At 39.3% G+C, this 21,147-nt stretch overlaps 1 protein-coding gene across 3 annotated transcripts in view; it reads right to left on the reverse strand.

The window, feature by feature from the left end:
* MGAT4A (alpha-1,3-mannosyl-glycoprotein 4-beta-N-acetylglucosaminyltransferase A) overlaps window positions 1–21,147 on the reverse strand; it is a 127,978-nt gene that overhangs the window by 12,406 nt on the left and 94,425 nt on the right. For all 3 annotated transcript variants that reach the window (XM_070798281.1, XM_070798279.1, XM_070798280.1), the window contains 6 exons: window positions 16,626–16,740; window positions 15,370–15,500; window positions 12,955–13,062; window positions 11,847–12,040; window positions 7,352–7,430; window positions 6,479–6,545 (listed from right to left, as the gene is read on the reverse strand). In XM_070798281.1, coding sequence (XP_070654382.1) covers window positions 6,479–6,545; window positions 7,352–7,430; window positions 11,847–12,040; window positions 12,955–13,062; window positions 15,370–15,500; window positions 16,626–16,740 — 694 coding nt within the window. The remainder of the gene's footprint in view (window positions 1–6,478; window positions 6,546–7,351; window positions 7,431–11,846; window positions 12,041–12,954; window positions 13,063–15,369; window positions 15,501–16,625; window positions 16,741–21,147) is intronic.

The raw sequence follows: 21,147 nt of genomic DNA on the forward strand, positions 1-21,147 counted from the left end.
GTTATCATTACCATCTTTCTAAATTCCATATATATGCGTTAGTATACTGTATTTATGTTTTTCCTTCTGGCTTACTTCACTCTGTATAATAGGCTCCAGTTTCATCCACCTCATTAGAACTGATTCAAATGTATTCTTTTTAATGGCTGAGTAATACTCCATTGTGTATATGTACCAAAGCTTTCTTATCCATTCATCTGCTGATGGGCATCTAGGTTGCTTCCACGTCCTGGCTATTATAAACAGTGCTGCGATGAACATTGGGGTACACGTGTCTCTTTCCCTTCTGGTTTCCTCAGTGTGTATGCCCAGCAGTGGGATTGCTGGATCATAAGGCAGTTCTATTTCCAGTTTTTTAAGGAATCTCCACACTGTTCTCCATAGTGGCTGTACTAGTTTGCATTCCCACCAACAGTGTAAGAGGGTTCCCTTTTCTCCACACCCTCTCCAGCATTTATTATTTGTAGACTTTTGGATCGCAGCCATTCTGACTGGTGTGAAATGGTACCTCATAGTGGTTTTGATTTGCATTTCTCTGATAAAGAGTGATGTTGAGCATCTTTTCATGTGTTTGTTAGCCATCTGTATGTCTTCTTTGGAGAAATGTCTATTTAGATCTTTGGCCCATTTTTTGATTGGGTCATTTATTTTTCTGGAGTTGAGCTGTAGGAGTTGCTTGTATATTTTTGAGATTAGTTGTTTGTCGGTTGCTTCATATGCTATTATTTTCTCCCATTCTGAAGGCTGTCTTTTCACCTTGCTAATAGTTTCCTTTGATGTGCAGAAGCTTTTAAGTTTAATTAGGTCCCATGTGTTTATTTTTGCTTTTATTTCCAATATTCTGGGAGGTGGGTCATAGAGGATCCTGCTGTGATGTATGTCAGAGAGTGTTTTGCCTATGTTCTCCTCTAGGAGTTTTATAGTTTCTGGTCTTATGTTGAGATCTTTAATCCATTTTGAGTTTATTTTTGTGTATGGTGTTAGAAAGTGTTCTAGTTTCATTCTTTTACAAGTGGTTGACCAGATTTCCCAGCACCACTTGTTAAAGAGATTGTCTTTAATCCACTGTATATTCTTGCCTCCTTTGTCAAAGATAAGGTGTCCATATGTGCGTGGATTTATCTCTGGGCTTTCTATTTTGTTCCATTGATCTATATTTCTGTCTTTGTGCCAGTACCATACTGTCTTGATAACTGTGGCTTTGTAGTAGAGCCTGAAGTCAGGTAGGTTGATTCCTCCAGTTCCATTTTTCTTTCTCAAGATCGCTTTGGCTATTCGAGGTTTTTTGTATTTCCATACAAATTGTGAAATTATTTGTTCTAGCTCTGTGAAGAATACTGTTGGTAGCTTGATAGGGATTGCATTGAATCTATAAATTGCTTTGGGTAGTATACTCATTTTCACTATATTGATTCTTCCAATCCATGAACATGGTATATTTCTCCATCTATTAGTGTCCTCTTTGATTTCAAATCATTTGAATTGAATGATTTGAAATCAAAATTGAATGATTTGAAATCAAATCAAAATACATTTGATTTGAAATCAAAGAGGACATTTCTGTCCTTTATCGAGCTCATCTTTGCATGAAATGTTCCTTTGGTATCTCTGATTTTCTTGAAGAGATCCCTAGTCTTTCCCATTCTGTTGTTTTCCTCTATTTCTTTGCATTGATCGCTGAAGAAGGCTTTCTTATCTCTTCTTGCTGTTCTTTGGAACTCTGCATTCAGATGTTTATATCTTTCCTTTTCTCCTTTGCTTTTCGCTTCTCTTCTTTTCACAGCTATTTTTAAGGCCTCCCCAGACAGCCATTTTGCTTTTTTGCATTTCTTTTCTATGGGGATGGTCTTGATCCCTGTCTCCTGTACAATGTCACGAACCTCATTCCATAGTTCATCAGGCACTCCATCTATCAGATCTAGGCCCTTAAATCTATTTCTCACTTCCACTCTGTAATCATAAGGGATTTGATTTAGGTCATACCTGAATGGTCTAGTGGTTTTCCCTACTTTCTTCAATTTAAGTCTGAATTTGGCAGTAAGGAGTTCATGGTCTGAGCCACAGTCAGCTCCTGGTCTTGTTTTTGTTGACTGTATAGAGCTTCTCCATCTTTGGCTGCAAAGAATATAATCAATCTGATTTCGGTGTTGACCATCTGGTGATGTCCATGTATAGAGTCTTCTCTTGTGTTGTCGGAAGAGGGTGTTTGTTATGACCAGTACATTCCAGGCTCAAAATAAGATAAGACACACGCAAGTTGAAAACCATACTGGTAAAGTTTATACTCATTTTCTTGAATAATCATGGCTATTGTTTTTAATTTAATTTTTATCTTATATTGGAGTATAGTTTTTGGGTTTCCCAGGTGGCGCTAGTGGTAAAGAACCCACCCACCAATGCAGGAGATGTAAAAGATGAGGGTTTGATCCCTGGGCTAACAGATCCCCTGGAGGAGAACATGGCAATCCACTCTAGTATTTTTGCCTGGAGAATCCCATAGACAGAGGAGCCTGGCAGGCTATAGTCCACAGGGTCACAAAGAGTCAGACGCGACTGAAGCAACTTAGCACGCAAAAATGGATTTACAGTGTTCAGGTGCACAGCATAGTGATTCAGTTACACATTTACATATATCATTTGCACAGAAAATATTCAACATATGAACTTCCTAAGTAATGTTTTTATTAAAAAATTATTAATACTTGTTTCATAAAGGTATGTCCATATTTGGACTGGGATAGGGAGTGTGTGCTGCAAAAATAGTACTATTTAATATTTAGTTAGGATGTGGATTCAGGGATGAAAAATACTGTGGAACTCGAAACATTTTAACTTATGAGATATCTGAGCTCACTTGATGAGCTCATTTAATTAGAACAATAATTAGTAAATGAAAAGACTGGCGTCATTAAAACCCTCTCACCCAGCAATTTTATGCTGAAGAAATACTCCTGCATGTGCAGAAAGCATATTGAGACTGCAGCAAAAATTGCAAAAGATTTTAGTAGCAATGATTAGTGGACTAATTAAATTAGGACATGCTAATATAAGGGAATATTAGGCAGCCAATTAAAAGAATGAAGGAAGAACAAAGAGAATGAAGTAAAGTTGTAGATAATGCAGTTGTGAGTTACTTCCATTTCTAAGCATACACTGGAGAGAAACTCTAGTACACGTGCATAAGTTTTTAGACCAGCAAAAAGATGAAGACAAACTTGATGACCAAAGAGAAGAACAGATAGTAATGTAATCATATCTGGAGGTCTACCCAACAGTGAAAATGAAGGATCCATAGATATACAGATCCACATGGTTGAATCTCACAATGGTGAGAGACAAAAAATTGTAGATTACAGAATGACAATCATTTATACTTTAAAATAAACAAAATAAGACTATGCATTATTCAGGGGTATATTACATGTGTATTAAAAGCACAGATGGAAACAGTAACCACAAAATTTAGGATAGTGGTTACCTTTTTTTTCCTTTTAACTTTCTGGTTGTACCCTGCAATATATGGATCTTAGTTCCCTGGCCAGGGAACGAACCTGTTCCCACTGCACTGGAAGGTGGAGTTTTAACCACTGGATGGCCAGGAAAGTCCCAAGAGGATTTTTATTGCCTATCTCTTTCTTTGGTTCCCTCTGCCATGGGCTACTGTATGGGCTACAGTTTAGCTTGAATGAGGCTACCAGTTTCCTCCCAGTTGTTTATCATAAATCTCCAGCATATTCCACAGCACCCTTGGGCGTGGACTTCCCCAAGCTCTGTTCCAAGTCAGTCCCCTTAGGGCGAGCTACGGAGCTCCGTGTTCTGATGGGCTGCCTCTCCCCTGAAGCACACCTCTGCACCACTGCTCAGGATCCATGGCAAGGACAGCAGCTGGGGGAAAGGGACACTCCTGCTGTTCAAGGTGGTAGCGGTAGCCCTTCATGTCCTGCTGACTTCTCCCAGCATGAGGGGACCAGTGGGCAGGGAGAGGCAAGGGGGACCAAGAATTCATGCTCTGCCAGGCCTGCAGCGAAACTCTGCCCTAGGAATGGAGGTGGGGTGGAGGAAGGGAGCCTCAGGTCTCCAAGGGTCTGGATAGAGCTGCTGCAACATGGAGCTGGGGTTGGGCGTGGGGAGATGCCAGGTGCTGGTAGCCTGCCTTTCCTAGTGAGATGCCTTCGCCCTGGAGCAGGAACTGGCAGGGGGCAGACTCAGCAATCATGGCTGGACAAGCAGAGAGGAGCTTCTGTGTCACTGAGCTTGGCCAGAGTAGGCAATGGTCAGAGCTCCAATGCCATAAACTATTTTTTTTTTTTTAATTTTTTGATGTGGACCATTTAAAAAATAAAGTCTTTATTGAAATCTCTAACAATACTGCTTCTGTTTTATGTTTCCATTTTTTAGTCAAAAGGCATGTGGAATCTTAGCTTCCTGACCAAGGATCGAACCTGTATTCCCCTGGAATGGAAGGTGATGTCTTAACTGCTGGAACACCAAGGACGTCCCTCTAATGTCACAGACTCTTAATGTTTTTACTGAAATTCAGATGTTATAAGTAAATGGTTCCCCATATGCTGCGCTTTTATGAAAAATAACTGTTACCAGTTATGGCAGAGTCACTAGGAGAAGGTCTGTGAAGCCCTTCACACATTATTCCACTAAAGCATGCTTCTTAAGGGAGGAGATTTTTTTATATTCGGTTGAAAAAAAATCAGTTGCTTTTGCTTCTGATGCATGCTTTTGTTCCACAAGTTCCTAGGTCTCATTGCCCAACAGTTCTCTTCTGGTTCTAAATATGTATGAGTTGATGTTTTAGATGGCCATTACCTTCAAATTACTGCAGAGACATTTAATCATAAATGTCTCTATTTTCTATGCTACTTTCATAACCTAGAACATTCTCAGAAATTAAATAACTGACAGGTAATAGGGTTAATAAATGTCTCACATACGCAGCTAATTTTATGAACATTTCTAAAGTGGGCTAAAATATAATCCAAATATAAAAATAATTAAACTCATCAATCCACTAAAATGACACAGAAATTAGTCAGGGTTATTGCACAAGCCTTGAAGCAAAAACTGAGTGACATTCACTGAACATAAAGCTGCTGGAGGGCTTCCCTGGTGGCTCAGTGGTAAAGAATCCACCTGTCAGTGCAGGAGATGCTGGTTTGATCCCTGGTCCAGGAAGATCCCACGTGCCCCAGAGCAACTAAGCCCGTGTGCCACAACCACTGAGCCTGTGCGTTCGAGCCCGGTAACTGCAACTACTGAGCCCGCGCACCCTGGAGCCCGTGTTCCACAACAAGAGAAGCCTGCACACTGCAGCTGGAGAGCAGCCCCCACTCACTACAGCTAGAGAAAAGCCCACACAGCAGCAAAGACCCAGATAGCCAAAAATAAATTAAAAAAAAGTATTTTAACAAAACAAAACTGCTGGAGAGAGTTAGAAGAATGTATCTGTTCTGTATACCTACAATAGTAATTGACCAATATAGTCTCTTCTTGCATACCACTAGGAAAAGCATTAATTTAAGTAAAAGAAAATACCTAATCATTCACTGAGTTGATGTCTATCAAGGGACGGGCTCTATTATTATACACCTGGTAGCTCAGGCGATAAAGAATCTGCCTGCAATGCAGGAGACCTGGGTTCAATCTCTGGGTGGGGAAGATCCACTGGAGAGGAAATGGCTACCCACTCCAGTATTCTTGCCTAGGAGATCTCATGGACAGAAGAGCCTGGCAGGCTACAGTCCATGGGGTCGCAAGAGTTGCACACAACTTAGCAACTGAACAACAGCTATACACTGACTGTGCTAGGCACCTAGGCGAACTTTGTTGGACTTAATGAACAAATTGGACTTACGAACGCACTCTCAGAACGGAACTCATGCACATGTAGGGGACTTAATGCAGATATCTTATGCTAACGGACACCAAAGGGGTGTGGGATTTCAGGGTGTCTCCTCAGGTTAGACCAGGCAGGTAGATGAACATTAACGGCACAAACCATGGTGATCAATAAAGAAATGTCCCTACTACAGATGCCCAGGGTAGATGGCCACATGGCCTCCAGGAAACTTTTCAATGGGTATCTCAGTAGAGCCTTAAAGCTCAGGAGGAAGGCAGGGCTAAAGACATGGATTCTGGCCCTTGGGTATTGGTGAGACCACGAGAGGAGCCTGCTAAGGGCATCCAGTATGAGACTGCAGAAGGCGGCTGAAGATGGATTATCTGCCAGTGACAACAATGAAACAGCAGAGAGAGAGAAAGAGGAACCAGGAAATGAACCACTGCTCTGAGATCCTAGTTGGGTCAAGATAATAATAAAAGAATGTACTAGAACACGAGAACAATAAAAGAGTACACTGGTATATATAATCCTAAAGCTGCTCAACGTCTGAAAAGAAGGTAAAATTACTTCAGAACTAGGTTCAGAAAAGGAAAGGACGTTTTCCTAGTGGAAAGTGAGTCTTACCTATTCTGAAATAGCCATCTTCTAATCGTTTGTCTTTGGTTTCTTTGCTGATGTCCAAACCTTCACTCTAAAACAGAACAAAGACATGAATAATTACTTCTATTTAAAATAAATCTAAGTCATTAATCCATTTTATAAACATAAAGTGACACCTGCAGCACAGCTACCTCTGAAGAGAAAATGCCACTTCAGTCTTGAACCTCAAAAGGCTTATTAATGTTAAGTGTTCTTTTCTTAAACCATCATCTGACTCTGTATATAATATACTGTTGGCTAGGAATTTTAAATTTTAATTATTTCCCAATTTAGATCAATTTAATAGAATGCAGTTTTCTATTAAAAACAGACAGAAGTAAAGAACTGCGTGTTAACTAGAAAGATATTAAGCATCCCCTGTGAAAGTCACTCAGTCGTGTCCGACTCTGTGACCCCATGGACTGGGAGCCCGCCAGGCTTCTCTGTTCATGGGATTCTCCAGGCAGGACTACTGGAGTGGATTGCCATCTCCTTCTCCAAAGCATTCCTAGGAGACCAATAATTTTCGGTATTATTCAACAGGCATTGAAACTACATGGTATTTTGGGATTCAAAATACAAACAGCAAGTAAGCATTAACATCAAATAACGATTCATTTATTTTCCCAGTACAAATGTCCAAGTCATCTTCCAATAGGCAACAAAATAAAGGCTCTTTCTATGAATAAGGCAAACAGGACAATATACTAAGTATTTCACAGTTCCAAAAAGAGTCAGGATGACTCACCACCAAGGTCCTGCAATCACAAGAATTTTCTTTCATAAGCAAGAAGAGCCTCAAATCAAGTCTATTAGTATTCGTTCTCAAAGGAAACTGAGGGGGAAACATAGTCTTACCTTCAAAGGCAGAACTTCCACTGTTGTGTTGAGCAGAATATCCCCTGGATGATCCTGGTTGCCACTATGGAACAAATAACTGGAAAGACAAATAAAAATAAGAATATGAATCAGACTTGACAAAGATTCGGGAAGATGGCCTTTACCTTAGCATAAGGTCGACACTAGAGTTTGTAACTACACATCGTGTGTTCTGAATAGCTCATGGATGTTAAAAAGCTAAGCGGATACGTCAACTCCTCTGTCAGAGGGGCATGCTTGCTGCTAACATAATAATGCACTTAACAGACCAAAAGGAAAAAAAATGATGACAGTTTTTTGTTGCTGTTTACACTGCTTTAAATATATAAACTTCTTGATGGAAAATGACAATTGTAGCCACTATAGAACACTACTGTATCTTTTTTTTCTATATCTATTTGTTATTTATTTGGCTGCATTGGGCCTTAGCTGCAGCTCCATTTCACTGCAGCATGCGGCCTCAGTAGCTGTGGTACGCAGGCTTAGCTGCTCCCCACGGCACGTGGGATCTTAGTTCCCTGACCAGGGTTCAAACCTGTGCCCCCTGCCTTGCAAGACGAACTCTTAAACCACTGGACCACCAGGGAAGTCCCATTACTGGATCTTGTATCAGACAAAATGTTCACTAGGACAGCAAGGGGTTGTGGCAAGTTCAGAGACTAGTTTTAGCCAATATAAATAATTTTGGTATGAACAGATAAAGTGAATTAACCAATTCCAAATATCAGAATCACTCCATTTGTCAACATTAACAAATCTTTGGATATCATGACTGATTACATGATATTGTTGTTCAATTGCTAAGACCTGTTTACAACCCCGTGGACTGCAGCACGGCAGGTTTCCCTGCCCTTCAGTACCTCCTGGAGTTTGTGCAAACTCATGTCTGTTGAGTTGATGATACCATCCAACCACTTCAAATACTCTCTGGGTATAATGTTCTAGTGTTCTGATACTTTGAAAACTAGTGTGTAGGTCCAAAGTGTGTGAGAGAGGGTCGAAGCTGGATAGGGTGCAAAGCACACCTAAGCCTAAACCTAAAACTTGAGTTGAGTGAAGTTCAGTGGTTAAAAGCTCATGCTAAGGAGCCAGAGGCTCCTCTTGGATCTCTCATTTCCTAGAATTCTCATCTTGTGCAAGTTTTGTTAAGCTTTCTGAGCCCGTGTTTCCTCAATACAATCAGCTATTTCCATCTATGTCACACAGTTATACCAGAAAGTTCCTGAGAATTAACTAAAACTACCTTCTATGTTAAAAATAGTGAGTAACAGTCACAGAATAGTTACGATACCATTACAGTATGGTATTTGTGGGCGAGAATTTGGTTTTCAAATGTCACACAGACCAGGGAACCCTAAGAAGAAGCTGCTTCTAAGCTAAATATACCGAAACTAACTCCCAGAGTTTCCAGATGAGATATATTTTTTTAAAGGCATCTTTGACTCAGAATGTCATATAACCACAGGCCACTCAATAACTCAGCTATAGATGCCAATGGGACGGGGAAGCCACTTTTTAGAAGAGAGCCCATGGATAAAACCTGGAGTTAAGACAGACTGATTCAGAGGTGTTCACTATGTAATTATTTATAGTGAAAACCTCCATAGCACCTAAAAAGTTTAACACTGGAAGATGTACACAATGGTAGAACCATGCAATGAGATACTGTGCAGTCATCAAAATACTCGACTGGCCCAAAACTTTGTTTGGGTTCTCCTGTAAGACGCTATGAGAAAACCTGAATAGATGTTTGGACCAACTCAATACTTGTGAGTCACAACAGAGTATAATGGAAAATGTAAGATACAAAACTACATGTAGACCATGGTCTTAAGGTCGAAAATACACAGAATTACCAAGAAAAAGAGGTGCCAATATGGTCATAATGGTTTCGTTGGGGTTATGATCTTTTCCTCAGTATTTTTTAAGATTTTTTTTATGTGAATCATTTTTAGTCTTTATTGAGTTTGTTACAACATTGCCTCTGTTTTATGTTTTTGGTCATAGGGCTTGTGGGATCTTAGCTTCCTGATCAGGGATCCAACCCACATCCCCTGCATTACAAAGCAAAATCTTAACCACTAGGCCACCAGGGAAGTCCCTTTCCTCATTTTCACACTTTAAAATTTTTGTATAATGCACACATATGTTACAGAAAGAATATTTTTAACACTTCATTTCTGTATTAATAAATTTGCTACTTCCCCTCTCAGCAAGCAAAAATCAAGTAATCCCTTTTTTCTGTCCTAGGAAGGTCAAGAAAATTCTTATATACTGTTATTTTAGAAGACTTGTGTTTCACTAGAAAAGTGCCCGCAATAGAGTCATCATAAATATTACTTCACAGAGGTTTACTGTAAATATATTTGTTGTTACTAAGTTTGATCTCCAATATATGATCTCTTTAGCAGATTCTTTGATGGAACTGTTTTTATGTGCTAAAAATAAACCCATAAATTGGTTTCCAGCTATTCTTGTTGAAGTGAAAACTGTTGTTTCTAATTCTAGGATGACTCATGAAAATGTGGTGAACAATACCTCTCAGGGCAGAGTTCCACTATACAGTATAAAATGAACATTAAATAACAATAAAACCAATATTAAATACTCATGTAAGTGAAAAATATTACTCATAAGTTTAATATGTTTTGCCAGTGATCTTCCCATTGCTTATAACATTTTTACGCTTAAATTCCTCTTTAGAATCAGCATAGAGTAAGAAAAGAAAACTAATAGCATTACATGTGGCTATGCACTGATACTGACCACCTTAAAAAGAATTATTAAGGTGGCCAAATATTTGACAAATTCTAAAAATCAAATGGCCTTCACAGGAAAACACATAACACCATATGCCACAGGCTAGGAAATTATATTCTATTCTGGGGATTTTATGTAAGTATGCCACAGACAGTCTAGAGAACATACCCAAAACAGGGGAAAGATTGAAGGAATTGTGACCATTAGGTGAAAAATGGGAAAGAAAAAGCCCCAAGGTTTTCAAAGTGAACACAAACGCCAAATCACAGAAAAGGGTTGTAAGACACACGTGCCCCAACGCTCACTGCGGCACAATTTACAACAGGTAGGACGTGGTAGCAACCTAGACGTCCACCAACAGATGAATGGATAAGGAAGCTGTGGTACATATACACGATGGAGTATTACTCAGCCATAAAAAGGAACACATTTGAGTCAGTTCTAATGAGGCAGAGCCTGTTATATACAGTGAAATAAGTCAGAAAGTAAAAGACAAATATCGTGTATTAATACATACATATGAATCTAAAATGATAGTACCGACAATCCTACTCGCAAGCCAGCAAAGGAGACACAGACATTTTGGACACGGTGGGGGAAGGAAAGAGTGGGATGAAATGAGAGAAACAGCACTGAAACATATACATTACCATGTGTAAAGCAAACAGCCAGTGGGGGTTCAGTGTATGATGCAGGGAGCCCAAAGCCAGTGCTCTGCGACAGCCTCGAGGGGTGGGGTGGGGAGAGGGGTGTTCAAGAGGGAGGGGACATGTATATACCTAATGCTCATTCATGCTGACGTATGGCAAAAACTATTACCATGTTGTAAAGTAATTATCTTCTAATTTTACAAAAAGAAAAAGAAAAGGGTTGTAAATTCCTCCATGGCATATACTAAAAGTCATCCAGCACTTGCAAAATCACTACCTAGGAACAGTCATACTCTGATAAATTTTATCATTTCAGCCAATTGCTTGGCCGTCCACCAGCTCACAGTCAAATCTTAAGGGATATTCTAAGGTAAGGGCAGGAGAACTAATTGGAGATTCTGAGGAAGAGTTCCACATAAAGTATTAGAAACCTCTACTAGGGACTTTCCTGGTGGTACACAATTAAGACTGCATGCTCCCTACAATTCTACAGGCCACAGCTAAAAGATACTACATGTTACAACTAAGACCCGGGGTGACCAAGTAAGTTAATAAATAAAAACAAGTATATTTAAAAAAATCCATACTAAATATACTTTCAGAAATACCAATAGAATTTATCTAACATACTAAATGCCGGTGTTCTATCCGGAAGCAACCCACCCATGATATTACTGAGTTGTAGGAAATGTATTTTATGTGCGTGCCTGAGTGCTCAGTCACTTAGTCATGTTCTACTCTCTGCAAACCCACGGACTGCAGCCAGCCAGGCTCCTCTGGCCATGGAATTCTCCAGGCAAGAATACTGGAGTGGGTTGCATTTCCTTCTACAGGTGATCTTCCTGACCCAGGGATCAGATCTTCATCTTTTACATCTCCCGCCTTGGCAGGAGAATTACTAACTTCGCCACCTGGGAAACCCCACATATTTTATAATCTAACATTTAGGACTCATTGATTCCTTATATGTGTTACATATAAAAAAAAAAAAATTCTACCATAAATCACATTGTGAAGAAAAGGTCTAAATTGTAAGACCAAATTTTATTTCAATAAGGACCTACCTTTCCACATTGACTGGCTTGTCGAATTTAAATAGGATGTAGTCTCCAGCTACTGGGGTTATAGCCCAGAAGAAGTCCTCACCCATGTAAGTTTTCTCCAGTGTATGACCTTGGTAGACCTTCAAAGAAGTAGATACCTCTGCAGGGGGGTTTACATGGATTTTGAGCAGTAATGGTTTCATGTAATCTTTATCCTAGGAGGAAAGACATATATGCTATTAAACAACATACAGCTTATTTTTTTATTTGTTCAGACTAGCTTCTTTTTATTTAACTTTTATTGGAGAACAGTTGATTTACAATGTTGTGTTAGTTTCAGGTGTACAGCAAAGTAAATCACTTATCAGGTCAGATCAGTCGCTCAGTCGTGTCTGACTCCTCGCGACTCCATAAATCACAGCACGCCAGGCCTCCCTGTCCATCACCAACCCGGAGTTCACCCAGACTCACGTCCATCGAGTCAGTGATGCCATCCAGCCATCTCATCCTCTGTCGTCCCCTTCTCCTCCTGCCCCCAATCCCTCCCAGCATCAGAGGCTTTTCCAATGAGTCAACTCTTCGCATGAGGTGGCCAAAGTACTGGAGTTTCAGCTTTAGCATCATTCCTTCCAAAGAAATCCCAGGGCTGATCTCCTTCAGAATGGACTGGTTGGATCTCCTTGCAGTCCAAGGGACTCTCAAGAGTCTTCTCCAGCACCACAGTTCAAAAGCATCAATTCTTCCGTGCTCAGCCTTCTTCACAGTCCAACTCTCACATCCATACATGACCACAGGAAAAACCATAGCCTTGACTAGACGAACCTTTGTTGGCAAAGTAATGTCACTTATGCATATACATATATCCACTTCTTTTTAGATTCTTTTTCTATCGAAGCCATTACAGAATATTGGATAGAGCTCCCGATGCCATATAGTAGGTCCTTATTAGTTATCTGCTTTGTTGTTGTTTTTTTTAATTGGAGTATAACTGCTTTACAATGTGTGTTAGTTTCTGCTGTACAAAAGAATCAGCTGTAACACACGGCTTATTTATATTTAAGAAGAACAATGATTATACATTAAATAGCAAATTGTCTGTGCATGAGAAAAATAAAATTAAATCACTCACCGTGAGTTTCTGAATTTTTCCTGTGAGTGAAGAATGCAGACCAACGTGTTGGAAAAGGGACGGTCTGAAACGAATTCGCAGATTTGCCTTCTGTCGATCACAGTGTTTCTAAATATTAAAGAGGAATGTTAGCGTTACATTAGAAAGTGACATCTTGTCCTCCTCTGAAAGCTGAGACATCCTTTAGAAAAGTAAATATTAAAAAGAAAATCCAATTGCATCTCATAATTCCAAGTCATGTGTTTTTTTTTTTAGGGTCCTTTCGGAGAAGTTAATAGATTTTCTACCAACTTAATAAATAGACATGAAAGAGAAATTTAACATAAGCACTTCTAAGGGAAGAGATAAGGATTTAATTTCAACCACCTTTTACAAAGTGTCAATATCAATTTGGCTTTTAATATTAAAATGCACCAACCCCAGAGGCTTGGTTCAAATACACAAAATAATACAACGAAGAATCTGAAGATAAGGCCAATTTTGTTGCATCAAAGCAATGTGAAAACGGGAGGCAGTAAGTAGACTAAAAGCAAGGAAACAGAGTCAAAACAGACAAATCCATCTCGACACAGCTGAGGGACATCTAAATTTCAGCTTCAAGTGTCCCGTGGCCCAGTCTTCCTTCAGATTACAAGCTGCTGTCATGGTGATCACACCTGGCGGACCCACAGCGCTGGCTGGGCTCCCGTGTGTTCACTAGTTCGGTTATGTCCTGAAGAGTTTCATAAACTCTTTCTGTTTTCAGTGACTTTTATAACTTTTGGGTCAAGAACATAATGAAGAAGACAAATGTATAAGGCATTTTGTTTTGAAAAACCTCTGATAATTTTCCGGGTGTTAAAATGACTAATTTTTCTCAAGACCTTTACTTCATTAGCATTATTGCTAACGGGAGAATAGAGGTGAAATTTTATATATACAAACATTTTGTAAGATAAAATTTTATAAATTTTTACTTACATATTTTAATTTTATAAATTATTATTAAATTTTATATATTTAATAAAAATAAATTTTATTGTTGATTAAAATTAATAAAATTTTATTTTAAAATTATAAAAATAAATTTACACAAACATTAAACATTTTTTTTTACACAAACACAACAGTCACGAGGAAGGAGAGGAAAGGGAAGGGAGGGAGGCGAGGCCAGGGGAGGAGCGGGGAGAGGAGGGATGGTGGGGTCGGGCAGAGGGAGCAGGGTCTGAGGCCAACCCCATCACTCAACACACAGGCAAACAGGTAACACATTTGAGCCTGAAGAGTCAGAGCAGGTCCATAAACCTTTGGAAGAATGTGTGAATTATTTTTATCTCTTTTTTATGGTAACACTAGTTTATAATACAAGTTCCATGTGTAAACATTATATCTCCACTACTTCACCTCCCCTTACCCCCTGCCCTTGCCCCTCTGGTAACAACTACTCTCTTTTCTGTATCAACATGCTTTTATTTGGTACTATTGGTGGGAATGTAAATTGGTGCACCAACTATGGAAACAGTATGGAGAGTGCTCAAAAAATTAACAAGAGAAGTTCCATGTGACCCAGCTATCCCATTTCTGGGTATTTATCCAAAGAACACAAAAACACTCATCGGCAAAAGCAGAGGCAGCCCTATGCTCATCACAACGTTACTTACAATAGGCGTGATACGGAAGTAACCCGAGTACCCATCAGTGGATGAATGGATAAAGATGTGCTGTGCGTACACACAGACAAATGGAATACTACTCAGACATATAAACGATGAAATCTCTTCGTTTGCAACAAGGATGGCCCTTGAGCGTATTACGCTCAGTGAAATAAGCGTACGCTTGGAAGAGTCTCCTAGACCACCCTCAAAGGGACTGATTCTGGAGCAAGCAAGTGCATGGCAACAGTTTCCTTGACATCCTAGTGGAAGCAACTGACATGCTATGGGCCACAGAAAGAAGAGTCAGAGAATGGGTCCTCATGGTTTTAATTTTTATTTTCAGAGACTTATACCTCACAAGCTCATTTTAGAACCTAACCATATATTAGATAAAACTGCATGGAAGCAGTTAAATGCAAGTATGTTGTATGAATGTGAAGATGACATTAATAGTTCTGTGTCCTACAGTAAAAATTCCTGTAAATCCACAAGGAAAATACAGGTAAGGGCTTACATCATAAAAATGAGTTGATTGAATCAATTTCTATGTTCAGTCATTGTTGGAAAGTAGGCACTCTGCTATTTTGCTACATTCTATGAGTTGCTCTAAGAAAGCTGGTTTTGTTTTTTTTTTAAGAGAGAGAATGCAACAATAGCTTACAAACATTGTTTTCAGCTACCTATTTAACTGTTCCTTTACAAAATCTGGTTCCCTAGGGTCATCACTTTCACTAAATACATAAAATAAGCCTGTTCCATTCTCCTAAGAGATAAGACTTACTGCATCTTTTTCCGGGTTGCAGACTTTGACCCACAGAATATGGTCCAAGAGCCAGTCGATGGGCTTCTCCTTATAGAACATAAATATGAATTCCACAATCAGAGTGAGGTCGGGTGCTTGAAACATTTTACCTGAAAAGATACTCCCAGTCAGTAACTATAAAAGAAGCCAACCATCAAAATGACTTCAGTGAGTGAAGTCCATGCAACAAATACACTGACGCTTGTGCTTTCAACCATAAATCATTATGAATAACTGTCCCATCTCTCTTGTCAAAAACAAATTTGCTCTAGCTAAGTTTAGTTGTCACCTGATATAAAGGGAACTCAATTTTCTCTCCTACAGAGTCTATCATACCACCACCAGCCCAAAGGATTCAAGGAGATTGGAGATGTTTCCTTCATGTCTCATTAAACTGCTTCTCATAAAAAAGGAACTTAAGTTTAAACAAAATTTTAACTAAATCAATAAAAGCAAAACATAAGGACTCCTAATTCTGTCTTCACTGAAGCCTTCACAAATATTTTTTGAGTTCTGAGTCTTGAGTTTTGACATAAATGATCAACAAGGTCAAAGCCTCAGCCTCTAATATTTACAGATTTAAAGCATTATAGGAAGTGAAATATTATTCTCTGGGGTGTTTTCTAAAAACCCATAAATTTCCTTCAATCTTCAACTTTAAACATATTCTCTTTAGTTGGATGATTTAGGAATTTTAATGGAAAAAAAACAAACTTTTAAAATAAGCACCCTGACTAGCCCATGAAAGCACCCATGAATACAAATTAATGACTGAACAAGAACTTCAGGTACTACACTGAATACCAGAAATTCCTATTAAAAAGCCATTAATGCAGCATTCTTTTTTAAAAGGACCTCAATCTTGCAAAAGCTCTGGGCTTTAAAACAGGGACTAGAGGCGTCAGAGAAGGAACCAGATGTACTCCCAAGGACCACGGCTGGTTCTGTCAGCATGGAAAGTCAGCAAGGCTGCCTTGCAGAACACTCCAGAGTAAATACTACCATGTGAGACCTCTCCAAATACTACTCTGAGCTGACTTCAACATTTTCTACATGGAAGTCTACCTAACTTATTAGGTAGTTATCATAACTACTTAAGTTATTAGTAAATTTCTTTAAAAGCAATCCCTTTCCAGAGAAAAAAAGAGACAACCTTTTTAAGGTGATAAAACAGTCCAAGATTCTAAGAGTCACAGTTATTTCTGAAAAGTAAATGAATCCGTCACTTTTCTTACCAATGAATCCCAGCTGGGAGAACTCAAGTATCATCCATTCCTCAGAAGAAAGTTGAAGTGCAAAATTCTTTATGGTGTTAAAGTAATTCTGTTTGACAATAATATCATCTTCAAGCTAAAGAAAGTTGAATAATCATATTAATGAATCAGAAAGAGAAGGGAAGATTTAGATGGGACACTCTTTGGAAAAACTCAAGTACACTTTTATAATGACAATCAAGAAAACAATGGTCAAAAATGATGAAAATAAAAATAAATTTTAGGACTTCCCTGGTGGTCCAGTGGTTAAGACTCTGAGTTTCCAATTCAGGGGGCCCAGGCTATATCCCTGGTCAAGGAAGATCCCACATGCCTCGTAATGTGGCCCCCAAAAATAATAATAATTTTTAAAAAATAATAAAAGGAAAAGCTAAAAAATAAAAATAAATTTTATTAAAGGGGAATGTAGAAAATAAAATGGCAGATGCACACAGCAAATCAATAAAACCACTCCCTCACTATGAGAAATTACAAAACAGTCCATGAATTACTCATCTTGGCCCTTTTATGGCTTCCAATAGGATTTCACACTAACCTGTTTTCTTTTCAAAGGAAAAGAATTTTACAGGCCTTTAAAAAATTTGTTTTTCCTTTTTACATAATACATGTAACAAGTCATTAAAAAAAACCAAAACACCTAGTTTTCCTTCTTTATCCTCCACCCTTCTAGTGGAGGCGACTAAAGTTCAAGGTTGGGTGTGCACCCACTGGACACCTTTAGAATCTACATACAACATGGGGAGTCAAGACAGGTAAACCTACCTTAAGGTTCCCACCACTTCAGACTTATATTAAACTGGACTTTTTCCTCCTAATATATCATGAATATCTTTCCAGGTTAATAAGTATATATTTAAAGCAGTCTCTTCAATAGGTTTATACTATCCCCAGGGATGCATGGACAAATCATCTGTTTGTTCACAGGCAGACACCCAGACTGTTTCTCATTCTTTGTCAATGCAAACAGTGCTTACGTTTCACATCAGTGCTATTCATTTCTGTAGGACTGGCTCCTAAAAGTTCTCTTTTTATATTTTAAAAGATATCCTCGAAATAATGAAATAGCTGTAGCAACTCAGTGTAGCCGTTAACCCATGTGCTCTGCCATCACCGTGTATGTTACGGGCAAGTTCAACAGGGAGTGGACAGAGATCGAGGCTTCTGAGTGTCTGCAAAGACTTCTTCCCCCAAATGTTCAGAGAATTTTAAAGTCACAAGATGATTTCTTTTTTACCTATGCATACATTCTTTTAAAAATATTCTTTACCACTGATGATTTTAATTATCCCAGGAAAACTCTTCCTTTTTCTAATGACACATTATCATTTTCAGTTATCTGCTAAGTAATTTTTACTTATTTCAGTATTTGGGTTTTTCACAGATTTGAGCCCTATAAGCTTTCTTCCTGTCTGTGAAGAAACAGTAGCCGTATTTGGAAAGGCATGATTTTGACTGGGGCTTCCCAGGTGGCACAGTGGTAAAGAACCTGCCTGCCAATGCAGGAGATGTAAGAGATGTGGGTTCCATCTCTGGGTCACGAAGATCCCTGGAGGAGGGCATGGCAATTGACTCCAGTATTCATGCCTGGAGAATCCCACGAACAGAGGAGCCTGGACATGACTGAAGTGACTCGGCACGCACGCATACAATTCTGACTCACCAGTATCTACAGGGCTTTGATTATGTTCCAGACACAATCCTAAAGCCTGGGAACTCATCAGTAAACAAAAACACAAGTTTTATACACTCAGAGCTTGTAGAGAAGCCTGGGGGAAAACCAGAGCACAGAGTTCCCACTAGCACTTAACCTTGCTCTCCCAGAGATGCCCACGCTCACACCAAATGCTGACTGTGGATGCCCAAAGAAAAGATGACCCCAGATACCAGGCAATCCCACGTTTTCCCAACAAGCAGATTAGAAAACAAGCTTGGTACTGACTGACATATACAGAAGTGTAGATGAAACAATTCAATGCCTATTTAAATTTAGTACACTAAACTTGGCTATCACAAAAAAATTCACTTTTATATTAAATTAGAAATATTGCTTTGTTCCACTCTCAGCAAACAACTGTGCTTTCTAAAAAGACTTTTCAAGATAATTGTATATCATATACAGCTATGAAAAAACAATAGAGAGACCCCAAACAGTCCCAAAATACATCTTCTGATAAAACTACAGCATGATATCACCATCAGTAACTTGACTGACACAACTCATCCAGCTTATTCAAATCTCACCAGTTTTACACAGACTTAGTTGTGTGTGGGTGTGGTTTGTGTGTCTCTGTGTTTAGTTCCATGCAATCTGAACATGCGTGTGTCTGTTTGCCCGAGCACCACTAGAGCTCAGGACAGTTCCATCACAGGGATTCTCACGCTGCTCTTTATATTCACAGCCGCCACCCCCTCCTTTCCCCTCTTCCAAGCCTCTGGAAACCAAGAGTCTGTTCTCCATCTCCATAATTTTGTCATTTCAAGAAAGCTATATAAGGACTTCTCTGGTGGTTCAGTGACTACGACTCTGCCTTCCAATGCAGGGGGTGTGGGTTTGATCCCTGCTTGAGGAACTAAGATCCCACATCCCACAGGGCGCAGCCAAACGTATTTTTTCAAATAAATAAATTTTTTTATAAAGACTGGGTTCTTATTACTTTACTTCTTTCTGGCTGTGCTGGGTCTTCGCTGCTGTGCAAGCTTTTCTCCAGTTGTGGGACTCCTCTCTATTGTGGTGCACGGGTCTCTCACTGCAGTGGCTTCTCTTGTGGCAGAGCACGGGCTTCAGGAGTTGCGGCACACTGGCTCAGGAGCAGCGGCTAACCGGCTCTAGAGCGCAGGCTCAGCAGTTGCGGCGCGCAGGCTTAGTCGCTCTGCAGCAGGTGGGATCCTCCCAGATCAGGGATCTAACTTGTGTATCCTGCACTGGCAGGCAGATTCTTTACCACCGAGCCACCGGGGAAGTCCCAAAACTGGGTTTTTTAACTGAGCTTAATTCCCCTGAGATCCAAAAAGCCGTGCATCACAGTTCCTCTCTTTTCATTATTTGACAGTCCATAGTATGGAGGCACCAGTTTGTTTAACCAGTCACCTGCCAAAGAACATATGGGCTGTTTCCAGGTTTTGCTATTATGAATGAGGCTGCTATGAACCTTCATGTATAGGTCTTTCAGTGAACATACGTGCTTCTCTGACATCAATGTTTCATCACAGCAAGACCCGCTCTAGGAAAATCTAACATATACCTCATTAGTGATCACTAGTTTATACAGGGAAGTGAAAATACAAGGTTGTTCACTATGCTTTTGCACTATGTACCTGCAGAGTCTGAAAGAAGTGGAATATTACATTTTTGTTCCAATTTTTAAAGTGTACAAGGAGAAACCAAAAACTCATGGTGGTTGCCCATGGGGAAGGGAGGAGACATGGGAAGACAACAGGGATAAAAAGGAGACCTCTGTAAACATATCTTGTTTTATATAAGTTTTGATTTGGGAATATTATACTTTTTACAACTAAAAAAGAAAAAAAATGCTAATCACTGAATACAAATGGAAATAAATGAACCTACTTTCATATCAGGTTGTTATTAATGTGGTCACATAATATGAAGAATTGTATCAACTGACTTTCAAATATGGAATTTTGACTATATATCCATATCAGGATATACTCTTCGGGAGGGAAACAAGAATAAAATATTTTTAATTGCATTTAGTAGTTTAATTGATACTGTTATTTTGAAACTGTTCTAGGTATTATTGTTGTTGTTTAGTCAGTAAGTTGTATCCAACCCTGTGAGCCCTTGGACTGTAGCCCACCAGGCTCCTCTGTCCATGGGCTTTTCCAGGCAAGAATACTGGAGTGGGTTGCCATTTCCCTCTCCAGGAGATCTTCATGACCCAGGGATTGAACCCATGTCTCCTGCATTGCAGGCAGGTTCTTTACCACAGAGCCACCAGAAGAGCCCATTCTAGGTCTACTATAGAATAAAAGAATTATGTTATTTAGATAATTTTACTAAAACCAAGGCTTTGAATGTAAGAGAAAAGAAGATACATAAAATTCAAAAAAGTTAAATAGAAATATTATAATCTTACACTTGAATTGGGATTATCATGTATATACATGTGATTTTTTGTCCTCTGAGAAATAAGATGTTCCTTTCCTTACTAAAATACGTAGAAGCAAAGACAGTAGCCATGAGCATCTCCAGTGCACAATGTGGTTCTAAATACTGTATACCGCTAAAACAAACAGGACTCCTTAAAGAAATGGCTGGTTCTACATCCGGGACAGGAAATGCGCAAGACGTGCCAGTCAATAAGGAAGTGATCCGGGTGATTACCAGGCTTACATGAAAAGAATACAAGAGCCCATTTGAAGAAATTCTCACTGGCTTAGGATGGGCCAGTACAAGCGTCAGTATCAATAATGATCGCAGAGACTTCCCTGGTGGTCCAGTGGCTAAGACCTCGTGATCTCA

This window comes from Bos indicus, chromosome 11, assembly GCF_029378745.1.
Source record: "Bos indicus isolate NIAB-ARS_2022 breed Sahiwal x Tharparkar chromosome 11, NIAB-ARS_B.indTharparkar_mat_pri_1.0, whole genome shotgun sequence".
In the NCBI taxonomy this organism is placed as follows: Eukaryota; Metazoa; Chordata; class Mammalia; order Artiodactyla; family Bovidae; genus Bos; species Bos indicus.